The 20,351-nt window shown below is 39.8% G+C and overlaps 1 protein-coding gene across 2 annotated transcripts in view; it reads left to right on the plus strand.

Moving 5' to 3' along the window:
- The window catches only part of LOC124150009, a 359,724-nt gene that overhangs the window by 113,961 nt on the left and 225,412 nt on the right, over window positions 1-20,351 (plus strand). For both annotated transcript variants that reach the window (XM_048393436.1, XM_046521880.2), the window contains exons 58-60: window positions 1,216-1,325; window positions 4,235-4,390; window positions 10,954-11,134. In XM_048393436.1, coding sequence (XP_048249393.1) covers window positions 1,216-1,325; window positions 4,235-4,390; window positions 10,954-11,134 — 447 coding nt within the window. The remainder of the gene's footprint in view (window positions 1-1,215; window positions 1,326-4,234; window positions 4,391-10,953; window positions 11,135-20,351) is intronic.

Consider the following 20,351-nt stretch of genomic DNA (forward strand, 5'->3'; position numbering starts at 1 on the left):
AAGGCTGTGAGGCTGTCTGCCTGGTGAAGGTAAGGCTGTGAGGCTGTCTGTCTGGTGAAGGTGAGGCTGTCTGCCTGGTGAAGGTGAGGCTATGAGGCTTCTGCCTGGTGAAGATGAGGCTGTCTGCCTGGTTAAGGTGAGGCTGTCTGCCTGGTGAAGGTTAAGCTGTGAGGCTTCTGCCTGGTGAAGGTGGGGCTGTCTGCCTGGTGAAGGTGAGGCTGTGAGGCTGTCTGCCTGGTGAAGGTGAGGCTGTCTGCCTGGTGAAGGTAAGGCTGTGAGGCTGTCTGCCTGGTGAAGGTGAGGCTGTCTGCCTGGTGAAGGTAAGGCTGTGAGGCTGTCTGCCTGGTGAAGGTGAGGCTGTCTGCCTGATGAAGGTGAGGCTGTCTGCCTGGTGAAGGTAATTGGCTGTGAGGCCGTCTGCCTGGTGAAGGTGAGGCTGTGAGGCTGTCTGCCTGGTGAAGGTAAGGCTGTGAGGCTTCTGCCTGGTGAAGGTAAGGCTGTGAGGCTGTCTGCCTGGTGAAGGTAAGGCTGTGAGGCTGTCTGCCTGGCGAAGGTGAGGCTGTCTGCCTGGTGAAGGTGAGGCTATGAGGCTTCTGCCTGGTGAAGGTGAGGCTGTCTGCCTGGTTAAGGTGAGGCTGTCTGCCTGGTGAAGGTAAGGCTGTGAGCCTTCTGCCTGGTGAAGGTGGGGCTGTCTGCCTGGTGAAGGTGAGGCTGTGAGGCTGTCTGCCTGGTGAAGGTGAGGCTGTCTGCCTGGTGAAGGTAAGGCTGTGAGGCTGTCTGCCTGGTGAAGGTGAGGCTGTCTGCCTGGTGAAGGTGAGACTGTCTGCCTGGTGAAGGTTAAGCTGTGAGGCTTCTGCCTGGTGAAGGTGAGGCTGTCTGCATTGTGAAGGTAAGGCTGTGAGGCTGTCTGCCTGGTGAAGGTGAGGCTGTCTGCCTGGTGAAGGTGAGACTGTCGACCTGGTGAAGGAAAGGCTGTGAGGCTGTCTGCCTGGTGAAGGTGAGACTGTCTGCCTGGTGAAGGTGAGGCTGTCTGCCTGGTGAAGGTAATTGGCTGTGAGGCTTCTGCCAGGGGAAGGTGAGGCTGTCTGCCTGGTGAAGGTGAGGCTTCTGCCTGGTGAAGGGGAGACTACTATATCTGGTTGAGGAGATATGTTGCTAGTAATTGCCTAAGTCTTGTTTACAATGTACATGTACATGTACTTCCATCAATTTCAGGTGTGGATAAGACAGATTTTTTCATCAAGATGTCATCACGTCCTCTTGGTTGCCCAGGACAACTCTCACAGAAATTTGTTTATGTATACGAAGAAGAGTTCAAATTTGAGGTTTGTGACATTTCTTTTGTGATTTAAGAAATGATAACATGTGATAGATTTGAATTTTTCTAAGACCCTAAATCACTTTGGAATTTTCTTCAACATTAAGCTGACATGCTTTAGCTGAAATACTGTTCAAAGCAGCACTAAACTTACTGGTTTAGACTGGTTTAGACTCATGAAGCTACTTCCAACCCTTTGGTCATATAATCACAGGTGACTTTTCTATTTTTGAAAATTGGGGTGTAGGGGTGTGATTGTGTGGTGTTTGCATGAGAAAATGGCCCAGTTCAATTTTTTATATCAAATTGTTTATTCACTTGAACATTATTTAGTTATTGGTAAATTATCATAGGTGGAGTGTGGTGGGTGGGATGAATTAATGTTACGTAAGGGGGGGGGGGGGGGAGGAGGGGGCAGACAACAAAATATGATGCAATCCTTAGACCAATCCCACCCACCCACTAATATATGACCTATCCATGATACAACACGAGTTTGCCACTAACGTGGCTATATCCATAACCCCTGTTGCAGAATTTATGACAAAATTAAATCTAAACAAACCCTAACCTTTAACCGAGGTGGAACTTGTCATGGAAATTGTCAAAAAAAGAAGAGTTTAGAACCTAAGTCCATCTTGTTGCCATGGAAACGTAAAAAATAAATATTTCTAAAATTTCGAAATAGCAAAAGGCACCAGTTCAGCATGTACCTGACAGACTTTCAAAGTTTGATGAAAAAATATTGAACGGTTTATGAGTTATGCTCCGGAAACAAACCCTACCCTCACAGAACCTAAGTCCATCTGGTTGCCATGGAAACGTAAAAAATTAAAATTTCTAAAATTTTGAAATAGGTAAAGGCACCAGTTCAGCATGTACTTGACAGACCTGCAAAGTTTCAGGAAAAAATATTGAACGGTTTATGCTCTGGAAACGATACTTGACGGACGGATGGACGGACGGAGTCCGTTTCTATAACCCCCACCAACTTTGTTGGGCGAGGGATAATAAAGGGAGGACTTTTAGGACAGAGTGTATTTGAGTCGAATGCAATTAATGACATGTTGATTCTCAAAAACTCATTTGATTTTTTTACCGACATGATAAACTTCATTCCTTCAATCACAGGTACAGGACAATTTGTACTTTTCATTGATAACATCGATATTAACTTTGGGGATAAGACATTTAGGCAAGAAGTGAGCATCCCAATACATGGGCACCATTTGTGCTTACTGATTTGTTATCCCCCGCCCCAACGAAGTTGGAGGGGGATATTGAAATGGGTTCCGTGCGTCCGTGTGTGGGCGTGTGTGTGCATCCCGAAATCGTTTCCGGAGCATAACTCAGAAACCGTTAAATATTTCTCTTCAAAACTATGCATGTCTATCAGACTCATGCTGAACTGATGCCTTTTGCTATATAGGAATTTTATAAATTTTTATTTTTTATGTTTCCATGGCAACAAGTTGGACTAAAACAATAAGGGTAGGGTTCGATTCCAGGTGAAAATTTTCCACATCTATCAGACATATGCTGAATTGTTGCCTTTTGCTATTTATGAATTTTAGAAAATTATTTAAGTAATAACACAACTCGTTACAAATACAGATACATATTGAATCATAAACTGCAGAAGGCAAAACAACACTGGTAATAACGTTTTTAGTGCTGCATTCAGGCAATTTACAAAAAGGCCCAGTCAACATAGTTCACAGGAGCTAATGCATTGCACACAATCGGACATGTCATATTGGCAAGGGATATGAGTATTTCATGCTTGTTTCTTTATGGATTATGATTCATAATTTCTGCTTGGATTGGCTAAATCAAAACAAGGGAATTTGGCCAAGAAGTTTTAGTTCAGCTTCAGTTATACCGTTCAATATGGTCAAATAGCTAATTTCCTTCCTCTGATTTACCCACCTAGGGATATAAGACACCAGTGAAACAGTCTGTTTCCATTTGGATCATTGCATAAAAATAAAAAATTCTAAATAGCCAAACACTCTCCACAAGAGACAAGAGGGATAACTTCAACTTTCCAATAGTCAACTTACACTTTATGTCAAGCAATAATTCCAGCAGCTCTAACTTTTAGTGTCAACATTGCACACTTTTTAAGGTACAATTGAGCTTTTCAAAGAGTGTCATATGACTCTTGCTGAAGATTTGGTTGATCAAGGTTACAACTTTCAAGATCTTAGTTAAGCTTTCAAAATGTTTCATGGTAGTCAAGATAATGTCTGATGCAATTCCTTGTTACATATGTTCCATGTTTTTTTAAGTGAACAACTGTCTCACATTTGCATGTGTTTGTGATGGGTGTCACGAGTGGGACAGTGTACACTCACCTTTTTTGAAGCAGACAGTGATTAACAAACACACATGCCTATGATGAAGTCAGAGTCATGCAAATGAGATTTGTTATGATTATGGAGATTGTTTTGTCACTTAATAAATAAGTATGTTGCTGACTCTGGCATAAAACAACAATTACTCTCACTCATTTTTTGTTTGTATGTTGATACTGGCATTTATAGGAATATTAATGATATTGTTAATGTGACAAGCTGGTATGCCACTGACAAAAGTTCAAAGTTTATAGTTGTAGGGTGAGTCCAAAAGAACATGAAGAGATTTGACTGGAACCATCTTTTCCCTTGGACAAGTACCAGTAATTCTTTCTCCTAATACGCCTAGTTTTGTACATGCATAACATTGGGCACATCATCACACATTGTGCAACTTTCTAAGCAGTATAGGTTTATGGTTCTTTTGATATTGTCTGCCTTCCCTGTTTCTGTAAAACATTTCATTATTTTTTTGCTAAAGTACAGAAATAAAGTCTGATCCATGTGCCTTCATTACTTGTCCTTGTGGAATCTGAGGGTAGACACATCTTCCTTGCAGCTCCAGCCATGGCCCAGTCTTCGTTACAGCCAAGTCCAGGCGAAGGAGTACTGTGAAGATTTCATCCTGACTACACAAATTGGTGTGCAGTGTCAGGGGCTCATCTCACTTGACCTACAGAAATCAGTCCTAGCATCATGTGTCACAGGCATACAGGTAGGTTTTGAATGAAAAGTGAATAAGACATATACACATGTTCAAGTCAAAGTCAAAGATGTTTATTGTATCAAAGGCCATCGGCCCTATACAAGTTCACATAAATACAGTGGGTGAGAATTTACAGATTGGGAGATACAACAAAAATTATATAAATATAACATTCATTTAACAATCGGTGATAATCATGAGGACTTTCTAGGGTGAGGTAATTAAAATTATGAATTTCCACTCAACATGTTATTTCGTAGTTCCATCCCATGTTTTACAAATAAAGACAGTTTAAACATTACATCGGCATCATTCGATGACAAAATAGAAACAAAAGCTATTCTACTCGTCTTAGATAAGAAACATTCTGGTATATATTTAGTACGTAATTCTGCATAATAAGGACATTCAAAGGTAAAATGTATTTCGTCTTCTATAGCAGAGTTACAGAATGGACAAATTCTTTGTATTCTTTCAAGTGATATATTCCGTCCATAGTTAATCATAAGTTTTGACAAGCCAAGTCTGTATTTAATATATCCATTTCTTAGGTGACTATTTGTTAAAACTGATAGATATTTTTCTGGCTCTAATAGAGTCTTAAATGTTCTGTACAAATCATAACGTGAACTATTTTCCAAGTTGCATTGCCACCCTTGATAGAACATATTTATTGCTATTTTACGAAAATCATTTAGAAATAAATGTTGATCACCAACAGATTGGTTAAACCATATATACCCATATCCATGTGAGAATAATAGTGTCCTAATATGCGATACCCATGTAACCTTACCGATACTATCTAAATGAAAGAGCATGTTATAGGCTTTTTTCGGAAGCCGATGTTCTGGCATACGGATGATATTAAACCAATATTTTAAACACTTTATTTGTGAATTAATGTAAAGTGGGTATCTTCCACATTCTCCATATATCATATTGTTTGGTGTTGCTATTCCAACGCGAAGAAACTTTTTACATGCCAGTTGGTGAATTCTTTCTAAACATTCATATCTTCGGTAACCCCACACTTCAGATCCATACAATAAAATTGGCTGTATTTGAATAATAATTTGAAAAATACTTTTGGAGTAATAACTCCAAGTTTATGTGAAACAGACATTATATTAAGTAAAGCTCGTTTCCCTCGCAGTGATAAGTCAGATACACATTTGGTCATATTTAGTGTTGAATTAAACATTATGCCGAGATACTTATAACCATTAACTACATTAATTTGTTGTCCATTTAAGTACCATCTTTCCCTAAAATTTAAAGGACCCCCTTTTCTGAATACTATAATTTCTGTCTTATCTAAATTTACAGATAAATTCCATTCCTTAGTATATTTATCTAATACATTCAACTGATTCTGTAGACCAATAACAGTGTCAGATAGTAAAATAACATCATCGGCAAAAAGGAGCATAAGAAGTTCAAGGATGTCAGGATACATCTGTATACCATGCTTGCCGTTACTTGAGATTTCATAATATAATTCGCTTATGAAAAACGAAAATAACAGAGGACTCAGTATACTTCCCTGACGTAAACCAGATGGGCAATCGATAAAATCAGTAACACCATAATCACTACGTACACGTGACTTGATATTTGAATACATTGATTGTAGTATATTAAACATCTTCCCTTGTAGTCCAGCTTTTCTTAAACAACACCATAATTTATAACGATCAACTGTATCAAATGCCTTTTTAAAATCAATAAAAGCAACGTAAACCTTGTGTTTACGACGTGTTAGACATTTTTGAAATGCAGCATATAATGTAAAAATATGATCTATGGTTGAATAATTTTTTCTAAAACCAGCTTGAACTTCCGGTATCTTATCTCTCATATTTGCCCAGTTAGTAAGCCTGTTATTCAAAACAGAGGTAAAAATTTTCCCCAGAACACTCATTAATGAGATCCCCCTGTAGTTGTCAGGGTTTCTCGGATCGCCTTTTTTATGTAGAGGGACTATTTCTGAACAAGACCAACTGTTTGGAAATATTTGATTATCAAAGAGTTTGTTGAAACATTTATGAAGAAATGGCATAATATCTAATTGGGAACATTTAAGCATTTCTATCAGCACTTGATCGGGCCCGGCGGATTTTCCTTTTTTTAACTTATTTATTGATGATGTAATTTCATGTTCAGTTATCGTAGAATTTAGTATGAATGCATCAATATCTGTAAACTGATTAGAACTGAGTTCATTTTCATCATCTAAGTGAGGAGAAAAAACATTGTCATTTGCAAAAACCTCTCTAAAATGGCACAGCCATTCTGCTTTCGTTATATGATTCTTCTGTCTGGGTTTGTTTTGTAATGATCTTATCTGTTTCCAAAAGCTAGATTGACTATTTATGCTTCTATGCAATCTTTCAACTGATTTCTTACGTGAAATGGATTTAAATTTTCTGCAACAAAATTTATAATGATTTCTTTGTCTACAGTACACAATTCTGTTAGCGACTGTTCTTTGTGTTCTAAATCTCCTAAGTGCCCTACGTGTTTCTCGTTTCGCTTGTCTACATTCTAGACTTAGTGGTTTGTGATTGGCAAATTGTGGATTATGTCGTATTGTCTTTTTCATGCAGCTAGCAGAGTCTAATACAATGTCGACAAAGTGGCTAATTGCGTTTTCAATAGCATTATCAATTTCTTTAAGGACCATTTCTTTGTTTTCAGTAAAATTATATCTCAGGTTATCAAGAAACAAACTGGAGTAATGATCATTCCATACAATTTTCTCTGATGCTTGTGGATCCATACATGAATCATTGTTGCACCTCTTACCCATATTTGGAAATCTACACATCAATTCTAATGGAAAGTGATCAGAATCAGATCGATCACCGACAGTGAACATATTGATAAACTGAAAAAAATCTGGTGAACTTATAAAATAATCGTTCACACTAGATCCATGTTGGCTACAATAAGTAAATTCCCCATTAGTATCACCATATACATGTCCATTTACGATGTAAAGTTTAAAAACATAGCATAAATCCAACAACATTTGACCAAATCTATTTACAACTGTATCCTGTGAAGTACGATCCTCAACAGGGTCATCCTCCTCCTCAGGGAAAGGGGAGGTATGATTGAAGCTATCATCATTATTGCTAATATCAGGGTTATTTCTCTCACCTGTTCTCGCGTTCATATCTCCACAGATTAAATTGTATGAATTTGAAAACATTTCATCATTATCTATTAAGAATTCTTCTACTTTTACAATGTTACTATTGGTGTTTACATGATTATAATAAGGAGACCCCATTGGAGGGATATAGGTACATAACAAATTCACATTTTTGTCAATTCTAAATAAATCTTTAGATAACGAGAGACCAATTATGTTGTCTCTATCTGCTTGTATAACATTACAGAAACTACTCAGTGATTGACGTACACACAGACAAATACCACCTGATAAACGTCCATAGTTGGATAACTTAACTGCAGGACAGTAAAAAGTATCATATCCATGTAGCCAATGTTTTCCTGGAATATTTACAACAAATGTCTCAACAAGGCACACAATATCAAATTTACTGATGTAAGTTAAAAAGTCAACATCATTTATTTTGCTGAGAAGACCACCAATATTCCAACATACAAAGGAGAACGCGTCTCTGTTGACATCAGTAACACTGTGAGCGCGAGTATCACCGGTGTGCACATCAGAGGTTCCTTGTGGGAGATGATCCGGGCCATGGCCATTGTGCTATTTCCCAGGGCGCGACTTACTTCTGTTTGGTCGAAGTCTGTCCGACATTCGGTTTTCTGAGTCTTGATTTGTAGATCCACGTTGGTCAGCCGACGTACGAGGCATCGTAACAAGCTTGCCATTCTTGAAGAAGCCCGAAATTTCCCGTTCCTTTTAGGGCTTGCAATTGTTCGCGTTGACGCGTGGTTAAATCACTTCCAATTCCAAGTCCATTCGATTTAAATGTCGCTCTGGCTTTCAATGTTCGTACCTTGTCGTCTGAGAGTACCAGTTTTGCAATTATTGGTCGTGGTCTTTCACTACCAGGCTTCTTCTCACCGAGGCGATGGGCGCGTGCAACGTCAGTCGGTTGCCAGGTTTTGAATGTTGCGTTTTCATTAAGTACGGCGATCGCTTTTTCTTTACAGGCTATAGATTTTTCGCCTTCATCTTCATCAACACCATAGATAATGATATTATCTCTTCGGCTAAACGACTCGAGTTTATCAAGTTCAACATCAATTTGCGAAAGTTTGTCATTTATGATATCCACTGTCTCAGCAACCGCATCGACGTCAGATTGCATTACGTGGTTCTCAGCTTCAATTTTCTTCATGTCTGATTTCAGTTCCGAAACTGATTTTTCTAGATTGTCACACTTAGTTCCGATACTTTTGACTTCTGTTCTTAGATAAGAAATGTCGTTACCTAGGTCGGATTTGACGTTTCTCAGTTCGGTAAGGATTGCTTCTTTTATGTTGTTAAGATCTTGTAGGGTAACAGGCCCGGGGTTTGTCTCCACGTCATTTGCACACAGTAGCATAAGCGCTATGACACGCTTGGGTAGCATGTGCTCGGGGTTTGTCTCAACCTGATTTGTAGACAATAGTATAAGAGTCATAACACGCTTGGGTAGCTCGTGCATCTCACCTGGATCGCATACATTTCGTGTATGGGTCAACATCATGCAGTATGTGTTTGACGTGACGTCACCAAAGGTGTTGGGTGATGCCTTGTTCAAATCACCAATAATATTATGATGATCATATGTTAAGTCAACCAAGTAGCTTGCAAATATCCTGTGATATTTAACACATAACGTTCCCAAACCCATGGTTAGACTGCAGACAATAGCCACACTCAGAAGTGGATATGCGAAGCTCATACCTGGTGTCCATCTTGTCTCACCTGTGTAGCGTTCAAACTTGTCGACGTTTCTATGTCCACGGGGAGGGATGAAACACCCGATCCTTGCTCGCCAAACATCGAGCGTTATACCCATAGTAATCTAGATGCAGATTTGGATGCAGAGTTGTATTAGTGAGCCATCTTTTCGACAATATTCACAATTTTGTAGGACAGCTGAAACCTGCGACTTCTCACCTTCATGCATGCGCATCCATAATCCACATGCATCATTGTGGAATAGATTTACGACTGGGTTCAGCAGTAAACTGTCTTTGATGTGGAATAGCCCAATGTCTGCACACTGAAACATCTGAGACGATCAACCATTGCGGTTCAGTGTAAACCATGCTCTGCATGTATGTTAACAGTTTCAGATGCAATCCACTGTATGTCAAATACATATGATGTACCGTATTCGACGTAATAAGCGCCCGGGGCGCTCTCATATTTAGAAATAGGGGGCTCTTATTAGAATATAATTTTGGTGAGAAAGAAAACATAGTTGAAAGATCGTAAATTTCGTGGTTTATGCTGACAGCCTGAAATGATACAAAAGAAACGTATGTGTGTATCATACTCGACAGATATATTTTCCAGAATTTAATTGCCCATAATTAAGGGTGCATATATATAAAACAGGAGTGCGTATTATACACGAAAAAATAAGTCTTGTCTGCATTAATCAATCGGAAGGGGTGCTAATTGGGATTGTTCACTAGCCAATATATTAGCAAATATCGCTGAGAGCGCTTATTAGAGCGGGGCCCTTATTACGTTGAATACGGTATCTATGCTACTTCAGTAAATGCTAATGGATGAACTGTTTTGGTTTAAGTCATGTATAAATGGAACAAATCATGCATGTGTCTATTTTTTAACAAGAACATGTACTTACAAAGTTCCTCTGAGACTTTTTGAAGAAAATATATATGGTGTCATCTGAATGAAAACATTATCAATGTATTTAATGTTACTAAAATTTCCAGTGTATTCCTGGTCAACAAAAAGATTTATACAAAAGGGATAGAATATATGACTAACAAACTAGTACTGACGATAAAGTGATCTTCTTTCATGGCTTCCTGGCCCATGTCAAACTGTTGGTGAATTATAAGGACAGTGTGTAGTTTATTTCATGAGGAAGGTCACTTGATGAGGTGAGTTGAAATGGGGCTTAATGCGGCCTCCAAGATTATTGCACTTATATAGCATGTGCATGAACGTGTGTGTGTGGCTGCTTGTACTATTCCGGAGTGATGCCAATTTATAGTGCTAGCACACTGAGATACCATGCCACAGTTAAACATGAATACCCCTCTCAGACACAGCATACTGACTCCAAGCCGACCAGTCCTTTTTTTAGCCCCTTAATGCAGAGTGACAGACAGAGTAACAAGTACCATCTTTTAACGTCTTTTGGTATGATGCGGCTGTGGATCGAACCCCGGACCTTCCGCTCTCCGGGAAGACGCTCTACCACTAGACAATGGAGGAGGTCATCACTTGATAAAAGATACTTACTAAAGTGTATGGCTGAACATTTTGACATACTTTAAGGATCTAAGACTTGTTTGATATTCATATAATAAAAAGCATCCATGATGAACCCTCAAAATGAATGCCAACCTGCTATGACAAATGGGAGATGTTCTTTCAGATCCATGACAGTCTGGAGTGGGTATCGTCAGTCCTCACCAGGTTTCTCCAACAGTGCTTGGCAGTGGTGAGGAGGGAGACAAGTCACTGGGTGCTACAGGAGGGGCTGTACCAGCCACCGGGAAGAATACTCAACCTGTCATGCAGCAGCAATTGTAGCGGTACAGGGCAGTGTAACAGAGGTTAGTGTCTATCCATCAATGGGGTGAGTGAGTTTTGTTTTGCGCCACTTTTAGCAATATACCAGCAATATCATGGCAGAGGACACCTGATGTTGTACCCATGTCAGGAATCAAACACAGGTCTTCGTTGTGACAAGCAAACACTTTAACCACAAGCCTACCCAACCACCCCTTGCATCAATGGGAGTGTTTCAACACAATTGTCATGCAACATTTGATATTGATAAAGTAACATTTTGTAACTTCCTGAACATTTTCAGGTGTTGTGGGAGATATATGTGACCTACCAGGAGAAAAGGGACCTTATTGGTGCCAGGATAGAATTGTGCGATGATGTCATAAAGACTTTTGATGTCAGCTTACTTCATTGAAGATCGATATGTGTATTGTCATGTATCTCTGTAATGAATATGAATTGAAGCTCGTGAAATGTATTTTTTTGTTTTTAGGATGCTTTAGTTTTAAAATATGATAAAAAGTCAAAATGTAATTTTTCACCTATAAGGTACCTTATTTCATGGTTGAACACATATGTTGAATGACATGTTGGGACAGCATAATGACATGAGAATGATGGTGTGTCTGTTTCAGGTGTTGTGGGAGATGATTGTTGAATGACATGTTGGGACATCATAATGACATGAGAATGATGGTGTGTCTGTTCAGGTGTTGTGGGAGATGATTGTTGAATGACATGTTGGGACAGCATAATAAAAATGAGAATGATGGTGTGTCTGTTCAGGTGTTGTGGGAGATGATTGTTGAATGACATGTTGGGACAGCATAATGACATGAGAATGATGGTGTGTCTGTTTCAGGTGTTGTGGGAGATGATTGTTAAATGACATGTTGGGACAGCATAATGAAATGAGAATGATGGTGTGTCTGTTTCAGGTGTTGTGGGAGATGATTGTTAAATGACATGTTGGGACAGCATAATGAAATGAGAAAGATGGTGTGTCTGTTTCAGGTGTTGTGGGCGACATATGTTGAATAACAAGTTGGGACAGCATAATGACATAAGAATGATGGTGTGTCTCTTTCAGGTGTTGTGGGCAACATATGTTGAATGACATGTTGGGACAGCAGAATGAAATGAGAAAGATGGTGTGTCTGTTCAGGTGTTGTGGGCGACATATGTTGAATGACATGTTGGGACAGCATAATGAAATGAGAAAGATGGTGTGTCTGTTTCAGGTGTTGTGGGAGATGATTGTTAAATGACATGTTGGGACAGCATAATGACATGAGAATGATGGTGTGACTGTTTCAGGTGTTGTGGGAGATGATTGTTAAATGACATGTTGGGACAGCATAATGACATAAGAATGATGGTGTGTCTGTTTCAGGTGTTGTGGGCGACATATGTTGAATGACATGTTTGGACAGCATAATGACATGAGAATGATGGTGTGTCTGTTTCAGGTGTTGAGGGTGAAATATGTTGAATGACATGTTGGGACATCATAATGACATAAGAATGATGGTGTGTCTGTTTCAGGTGTTGTGGGCGACATATGTTGAATGACATGTTGGGACAGCATAATGACATGAGAATGATGGTGTGTCTGTTTCAGGTGTTGTGGGCGAAATATGTTGAATGACATGTTGGGACATCATAATGACATAAGAATGATGGTGTGTCTGTTTCAGGTGTTGTGGGAGATGATTGTTGAATGACATGTTGGGACAGCATAATGACATGAGAATGATGGTGTGTCTGTTCAGATGTTGTGGGAGATGATTGTTAAATGACATTTTGGGACAGCATAATGACATAAGAATGATGGTGTGTCTGTTTCAGGTGTTGTGGGCGACATATGTTGAATGACATGTTGGGACAGCATAATGACATGAGAATGATGGTGTGTCTGTTCAGGTGTTGTGGGAGATGATTGTTGAATGACATGTTGGGACAGCATAATGAAATGAGAATGATGGTGTGTCTGTTTTAGGTGTTGTGGGAGATGATTGTTGAATGACATGTTGGGACAGCATAATGAAATGAGAAAGATGGTGTGTCTGTTCAGGTGTTGTTGGCGACATATGTTGAATGACATGTTGGGACAGCATAATGAAATGAGAAAGATGGTGTGTCTGTTTCAGGTGTTGTGGGAGATGATTGTTAAATGACATGTTGGGACATCATAATGATATAAGAATGATGGTGTGTCTGTTTCAGGTGTTGTGGGCGACATATGTTGAATGACATGTTGGGACAGCATAATGAAATGAGAAAGATGGTGTGACTGTTTCAGGTGTTGTGGGAGATGATTGTTGAATGACATGTTGGGACAGCATAATGAAATGAGAAAGATGGTGTGTCTGTTCAGGTGTTGTGGGCGACATATGTTGAATGACATGTTGGGACAGCATAATGAAATGAGAAAGATGGTGTGTCTGTTTCAGGTGTTGTGGGAGATGATTGTTAAATGACATGTTGGGACAGCATAATGAAATGAGAATGATGGTGTGACTGTTTCAGGTGTTGTGGGAGATGATTGTTAAATGACATGTTGGGACATCATAATGATATAAGAATGATGGTGTGTCTGTTTCAGGTGTTGTGGGCGACATATGTTGAATGACATGTTGGGACAGCATAATGACATGAGAATGATGGTGTGTCTGTTTCAGGTGTTGTGGGCGACATATGTTGAATGACATGTTGGGACAGCATAATGAAATGAGAAAGATGGTGTGTCTGTTTCAGGTGTTGTGGGAGATGATTGTTAAATGACATGTTGGGACATCATAATGAAATGAGAATGATGGTGTGTCTATTCAGATGTTGTTGGAGATGATTGTTGAATGACATGTTGGGACAGCATAATGAAATGAGAATGATGGTGTGTCTGTTTCAGGTGTTGTGGGAGATGATTGTTGAATGACATGTTGGGACAGCATAATGAAATGAGAATGATGGTGTGTCTGTTTCAGGTGTTGTGGGAGATGATTGTTGAATGACATGTTGGGACAGCATAATGAAATGAGAAAGATGGTGTGTCTGTTCAGGTGTTGTTGGCGACATATGTTGAATGACATGTTGGGACAGCATAATGAAATGAGAAAGATGGTGTGTCTGTTTCAGGTGTTGTGGGAGATGATTGTTAAATGACATGTTGGGACATCATAATGAAATGAGAATGATGGTGTGTCTATTCAGGTGTTGTTGGAGATGATTGTTGAATGACATGTTGGGACAGCATAATGAAATGAGAATGATGGTGTGTCTGTTTCAGGTGTTGTGGGAGATGATTGTTGAATGACATGTTGGGACAGCATAATGAAATGAGAAAGATGGTGTGTCTGTTTTAGGTGTTGTGGGAGATGATTGTTGAATGACATGTTGGGACAACATAATGAAATGAGAAAGATGGTGTGTCTGTTCAGGTGTTGTTGGCGACATATGTTGAATGACATGTTGGGACAGCATAATGAAATGAGAAAGATGGTGTGTCTGTTTCAGGTGTTGTGGGAGTTGATTGTTAAATGACATGTTGGGACAGCATAATGAAATGAGAATGATGGTGTGACTGTTTCAGGTGTTGTGGGAGATGATTGTTAAATGACATGTTGGGACAGCATAATGACATAAGAATGATGGTGTGTCTGTTTCAGGTGTTGTGGGCGACATATGTTGAATGACATGTTGGGACAGCATAATGACATGAGAATGATGGTGTGTCTGTTTCAGGTGTTGTGGGCGACATATGTTGAATGACATGTTGGGACAGCATAATGACATGAGAATGATGGTGTGTCTGTTCAGATGTTGTGGGAGATGATTGTTAAATGACATTTTGGGACAGCATAATGACATAAGAATGATGGTGTGTCTGTTTCAGGTGTTGTGGGCGACATATGTTGAATGACATGTTGGGACAGCATAATGACATGAGAATGATGGTGTGTCTGTTCAGGTGTTGTGGGAGATGATTGTTAAATGACATGTTGGGACAGCATAATGACATGAGAATGATGGTGTGTCTGTTTCAGGTGTTGTGGGCGACATATGTTGAATGACATGTTGGGACAGCATAATGACATGAGAATGATGGTGTGTCTGTTTCAGGTGTTGTGGGCGAAATATGTTGAATGACATGTTGGGACATCATAATGACATAAGAATGATGGTGTGTCTGTTTCAGGTGTTGTGGGCGACATATGTTGAATGACATGTTGGGACAGCATAATGACATGAGAATGATGGTGTGTCTGTTCAGATGTTGTGGGAGATGATTGTTAAATGACATTTTGGGACAGCATAATGACATAAGAATGATGGTGTGTCTGTTTCAGGTGTTGTGGGCGACATATGTTGAATGACATGTTGGGACAGCATAATGACATGAGAATGATGGTGTGTCTGTTCAGATGTTGTGGGAGATGATTGTTGAATGACATGTTGGGACAGCATAATGAAATGAGAAAGATGGTGTGTCTGTTTCAGGTGTTGTGGGAGATGATTGTTGAATGACATGTTGGGACAGCATAATGAAATGAGAAAGATGGTGTGTCTGTTTCAGGTGTTGTGGGAGATGATTGTTAAATGACATGTTGGGACATCATAATGAAATGAGAATGATGGTGTGTCTATTCAGATGTTGTTGGAGATGATTGTTGAATGACATGTTGGGACAGCATAATGAAATGAGAATGATGGTGTGTCTGTTTCAGGTGTTGTGGGAGATGATTGTTGAATGACATGTTGGGACAGCATAATGAAATGAGAATGATGGTGTGTCTGTTTTAGGTGTTGTGGGAGATGATTGTTGAATGACATGTTGGGACAGCATAATGAAATGAGAAAGATGGTGTGTCTGTTCAGGTGTTGTGGGCGACATATGTTGAATGACATGTTGGGACAGCATAATGAAATGAGAAAGATGGTGTGTCTGTTTCAGGTGTTGTGGGAGATGATTGTTAAATGACATGTTGGGACAGCATAATGAAATGAGAATGATGGTGTGACTGTTTCAGGTGTTGTGGGAGATGATTGTTAAATGACATGTTGGGACAGCATAATGACATAAGAATGATGGTGTGTCTGTTTCAGGTGTTGTGGGAGATGATTGTTGAATGACATGTTGGGACAGCATAATGAAATGAGAATGATGGTGTGTCTGTTTCAGGTGTTGTGGGAGATGATTGTTGAATGACATGTTGGGACATCATAATGAAATAAGAATGATGGTGTGTCTGTTTCAGTTGTTGTTGGCGAAATATGTTGAATGACATGTTGGGACAGCATAATGACATGAGAATGATGGTGTGTCTGTTCAGGTGTTGTGGGAGATGATTGTTGAATGACATGTTGGGACAGCATAATGAAATGAGAAAGATGGTGTGTCTGTTTCAGGTGTTGTGGGAGATGATTGTTGAACGACATGTTGGGACAGCATAATGAAATGAGAAAGATGGTGTGTCTGTTTCAGGTGTTGTGGGAGATGATTGTTAAATGACATGTTGGGACATCATAATGAAATGAGAATGATGGTGTGTCTATTCAGATGTTGTGGGAGATGATTGTTGAATGACATGTTGGGACAGCATAATGAAATGAGAAAGATGGTGTGTCTGTTCAGGTGTTGTGGGAGATGATTGTTAAATGACATGTTGGGACATCATAATGAAATGAGAAAGATGGTGTGTCTGTTTAAGGTGTTGTGGGCGACATATGTTGAATGACATGTTGGGACAGCATAATGAAATGAGAATGATGGTGTGTCTGTTCAGGTGTTGTGGGAGATGATTGTTGAATGACATGTTGGGACAGCATAATGACATGAGAATGATGGTGTGTCTGTTTCAGGTGTTGTGGGAGATGATTGTTAAATGACATGTTGGGACAGCATAATGAAATGAGAATGATGGTGTGTCTGTTTCAGGTGTTGTGGGAGATGATTGTTAAATGACATGTTGTGACAGCATAATGACATGAGAAAGATGGTGTGTCTGTTTCAGGTGTTGTGGGCGACATATGTTGAATGACATGTTGGGACAGCAGAATGAAATGAGAATGATGGTGTGTCTGTTCAGGTGTTGTGGGAGATGATTGTTGAATGACATGTTGGGACAGCATAATGACATGAGAATGATGGTGTGTCTGTTTCAGGTGTTGTGGGAGATGATTGTTAAAGGTTAGTTGGGACAGCATAATGAAATGAGAATGATGGTGTGTCTGTTTCAGGTGTTGTGGGAGATGATTGTTAAATGACATGTTGGGACAGCATAATGACATGAGAAAGATGGTGTGTCTGTTTCAGGTGTTGTGGGCGACATATGTTGAATGACATGTTGGGACAGCAGAATGAAATGAGAAAGATGGTGTGTCTGTTCAGGTGTTGTGGGAGATGATTGTTGAATGACATGTTGGGACATCATAATGAAATAAGAATGATGGTGTGTCTGTTTCAGTTGTTGTTGGCGAAATATGTTGAATGACATGTTGGGACAGCATAATGACATGAGAATGATGGTGTGTCTGTTCAGGTGTTGTGGGAGATGATTGTTGAATGACATGTTGGGACAGCATAATGAAATGAGAAAGATGGTGTGTCTGTTTCAGGTGTTGTGGGAGATGATTGTTGAACGACATGTTGGGACAGCATAATGAAATGAGAAAGATGGTGTGTCTGTTTCAGGTGTTGTGGGAGATGATTGTTAAATGACATGTTGGGACATCATAATGAAATGAGAATGATGGTGTGTCTATTCAGATGTTGTGGGAGATGATTGTTGAATGACATGTTGGGACAGCATAATGAAATGAGAAAGATGGTGTGTCTGTTCAGGTGTTGTGGGAGATGATTGTTAAATGACATGTTGGGACATCATAATGAAATGAGAAAGATGGTGTGTCTGTTTAAGGTGTTGTGGGCGACATATGTTGAATGACATGTTGGGACAGCATAATGAAATGAGAATGATGGTGTGTCTGTTCAGGTGTTGTGGGAGATGATTGTTGAATGACATGTTGGGACAGCATAATGACATGAGAATGATGGTGTGTCTGTTTCAGGTGTTGTGGGAGATGATTGTTAAATGACATGTTGGGACAGCATAATGAAATGAGAATGATGGTGTGTCTGTTTCAGGTGTTGTGGGAGATGATTGTTAAATGACATGTTGTGACAGCATAATGACATGAGAAAGATGGTGTGTCTGTTTCAGGTGTTGTGGGCGACATATGTTGAATGACATGTTGGGACAGCAGAATGAAATGAGAATGATGGTGTGTCTGTTCAGGTGTTGTGGGAGATGATTGTTGAATGACATGTTGGGACAGCATAATGACATGAGAATGATGGTGTGTCTGTTTCAGGTGTTGTGGGAGATGATTGTTAAAGGTTAGTTGGGACAGCATAATGAAATGAGAATGATGGTGTGTCTGTTTCAGGTGTTGTGGGAGATGATTGTTAAATGACATGTTGGGACAGCATAATGACATGAGAAAGATGGTGTGTCTGTTTCAGGTGTTGTGGGCGACATATGTTGAATGACATGTTGGGACAGCAGAATGAAATGAGAAAGATGGTGTGTCTGTTCAGGTGTTGTGGGCGACATATGTTGAATGACATGTTGGGACAGCATAATGAAATGAGAAAGATGGTGTGTCTGTTTCAGGTGTTGTGGGAGAGCATTGTTAAATGACATGTTGGGACAGCATAATGAAATGAGAATGATGGTGTGACTGTTTCAGGTGTTGTGGGAGATGATTGTTAAATGACATGTTGGGACAGCATAATGACATAAGAATGATGGTGTGTCTGTTTCAGGTGTTGTGGGAGATGATTGTTAAATGACATGTTGGGACAGCATAATGAAATGAGAATGATGGTGTGTCTGTTTCAGGTGTTGTGGGCGAAATATGTTGAATGACATGTTGGGACAGCATAATGAAATGAGAATGATGGTGTGTCTGTTTCAGGTGTTGTGGGAGATGATTGTTGAATGACATGTTGGGACATCATAATGAAATAAGAATGATGGTGTGTCTGTTTCAGGTGTTGTGGGCGAAATATGTTGAATGACAAGTTGGGACAGCATAATGACATAAGAATGATGGTGTGTCTGTTTCAGATGTTGTGGGCGAAATATGTTGAATGACATGTTGGGACAGCATAATGACATGAGAATGATGGTGTGTCTGTTCAGGTGTTGTGGGAGATGATTGTTGAATGACATGTTGGGACAGCATAATGACATGAGAATGATGGTGTGTCTGTTTCAGGTGTTGTGGGAGATGATTGTTAAATGACATGTTGGGACAGCATAATGAAATGAGAATGATGGTGTGTCTGTTTCAGGTGTTGTGGGAGATGATTGTTAAATGACATGTTGGGACAGCATAATGACATGAGAAAGATGGTGTGTCTGTTTCAGGTGTTGTGGGCAACATATGTTGAATGACATGTTGGGACAGCAGAATGAAATGAGAAAGATGGTGTGTCTGTTCAGGTGTTGTGGGCGACATATGTTGAATGACATGTTGGGACAGCATAATGACATGAGAATCATGGTGTGTCTGTTCAGGTGTTGTGGGAGATGATTGTTAAATGACATGTTGGGACAGCATAATGACATGAGAATGATGGTGTGTCTGTTTCAGGTGTTGTGGGCGACATATGTTGAATGACATGTTGGGACAGCATAATGACATGAGAATGATGGTGTGTCTGTTTCAGGTGTTGTGGGCGAAATATGTTGAATGACATGTTGGGACATCATAATGACATAAGAATGATGGTGTGTCTGTTTCAGGTGTTGTGGGCGACATATGTTGAATGACATGTTGGGACAGCATAATGACATGAGAATGATGGTGTGTCTGTTTCAGGTGTTGTGGGCGACATATGTTGAATGACATGTTGGGACAGCATAATGACATGAGAATGATGGTGTGTCTGTTCAGATGTTGTTGGAGATGATTGTTAAATGACATTTTGGGACAGCATAATGACATAAGAATGATGGTGTGTCTGTTTCAGGTGTTGTGGGCGACATATGTTGAATGACATGTTGGGACAGCATAATGACATGAGAATGATGGTGTGTCTGTTCAGGTGTTGTGGGAGATGATTGTTGAATGACATGTTGGGACAGCATAATGAAATGAGAAAGATGGTGTGTCTGTTTCAGGTGTCGTGGGAGATGATTGTTGAATGACATGTTGGGACAGCATAATGAAATGAGAAAGATGGTGTGTCTGTTT

The sequence above is a fragment of the Haliotis rufescens genome, unplaced genomic scaffold (genome assembly GCF_023055435.1).
Source record: "Haliotis rufescens isolate VD_foot unplaced genomic scaffold, xgHalRufe1.0.p SCAF_12, whole genome shotgun sequence".
Lineage (NCBI taxonomy): Eukaryota > Metazoa > Mollusca > Gastropoda > Lepetellida > Haliotidae > Haliotis > Haliotis rufescens.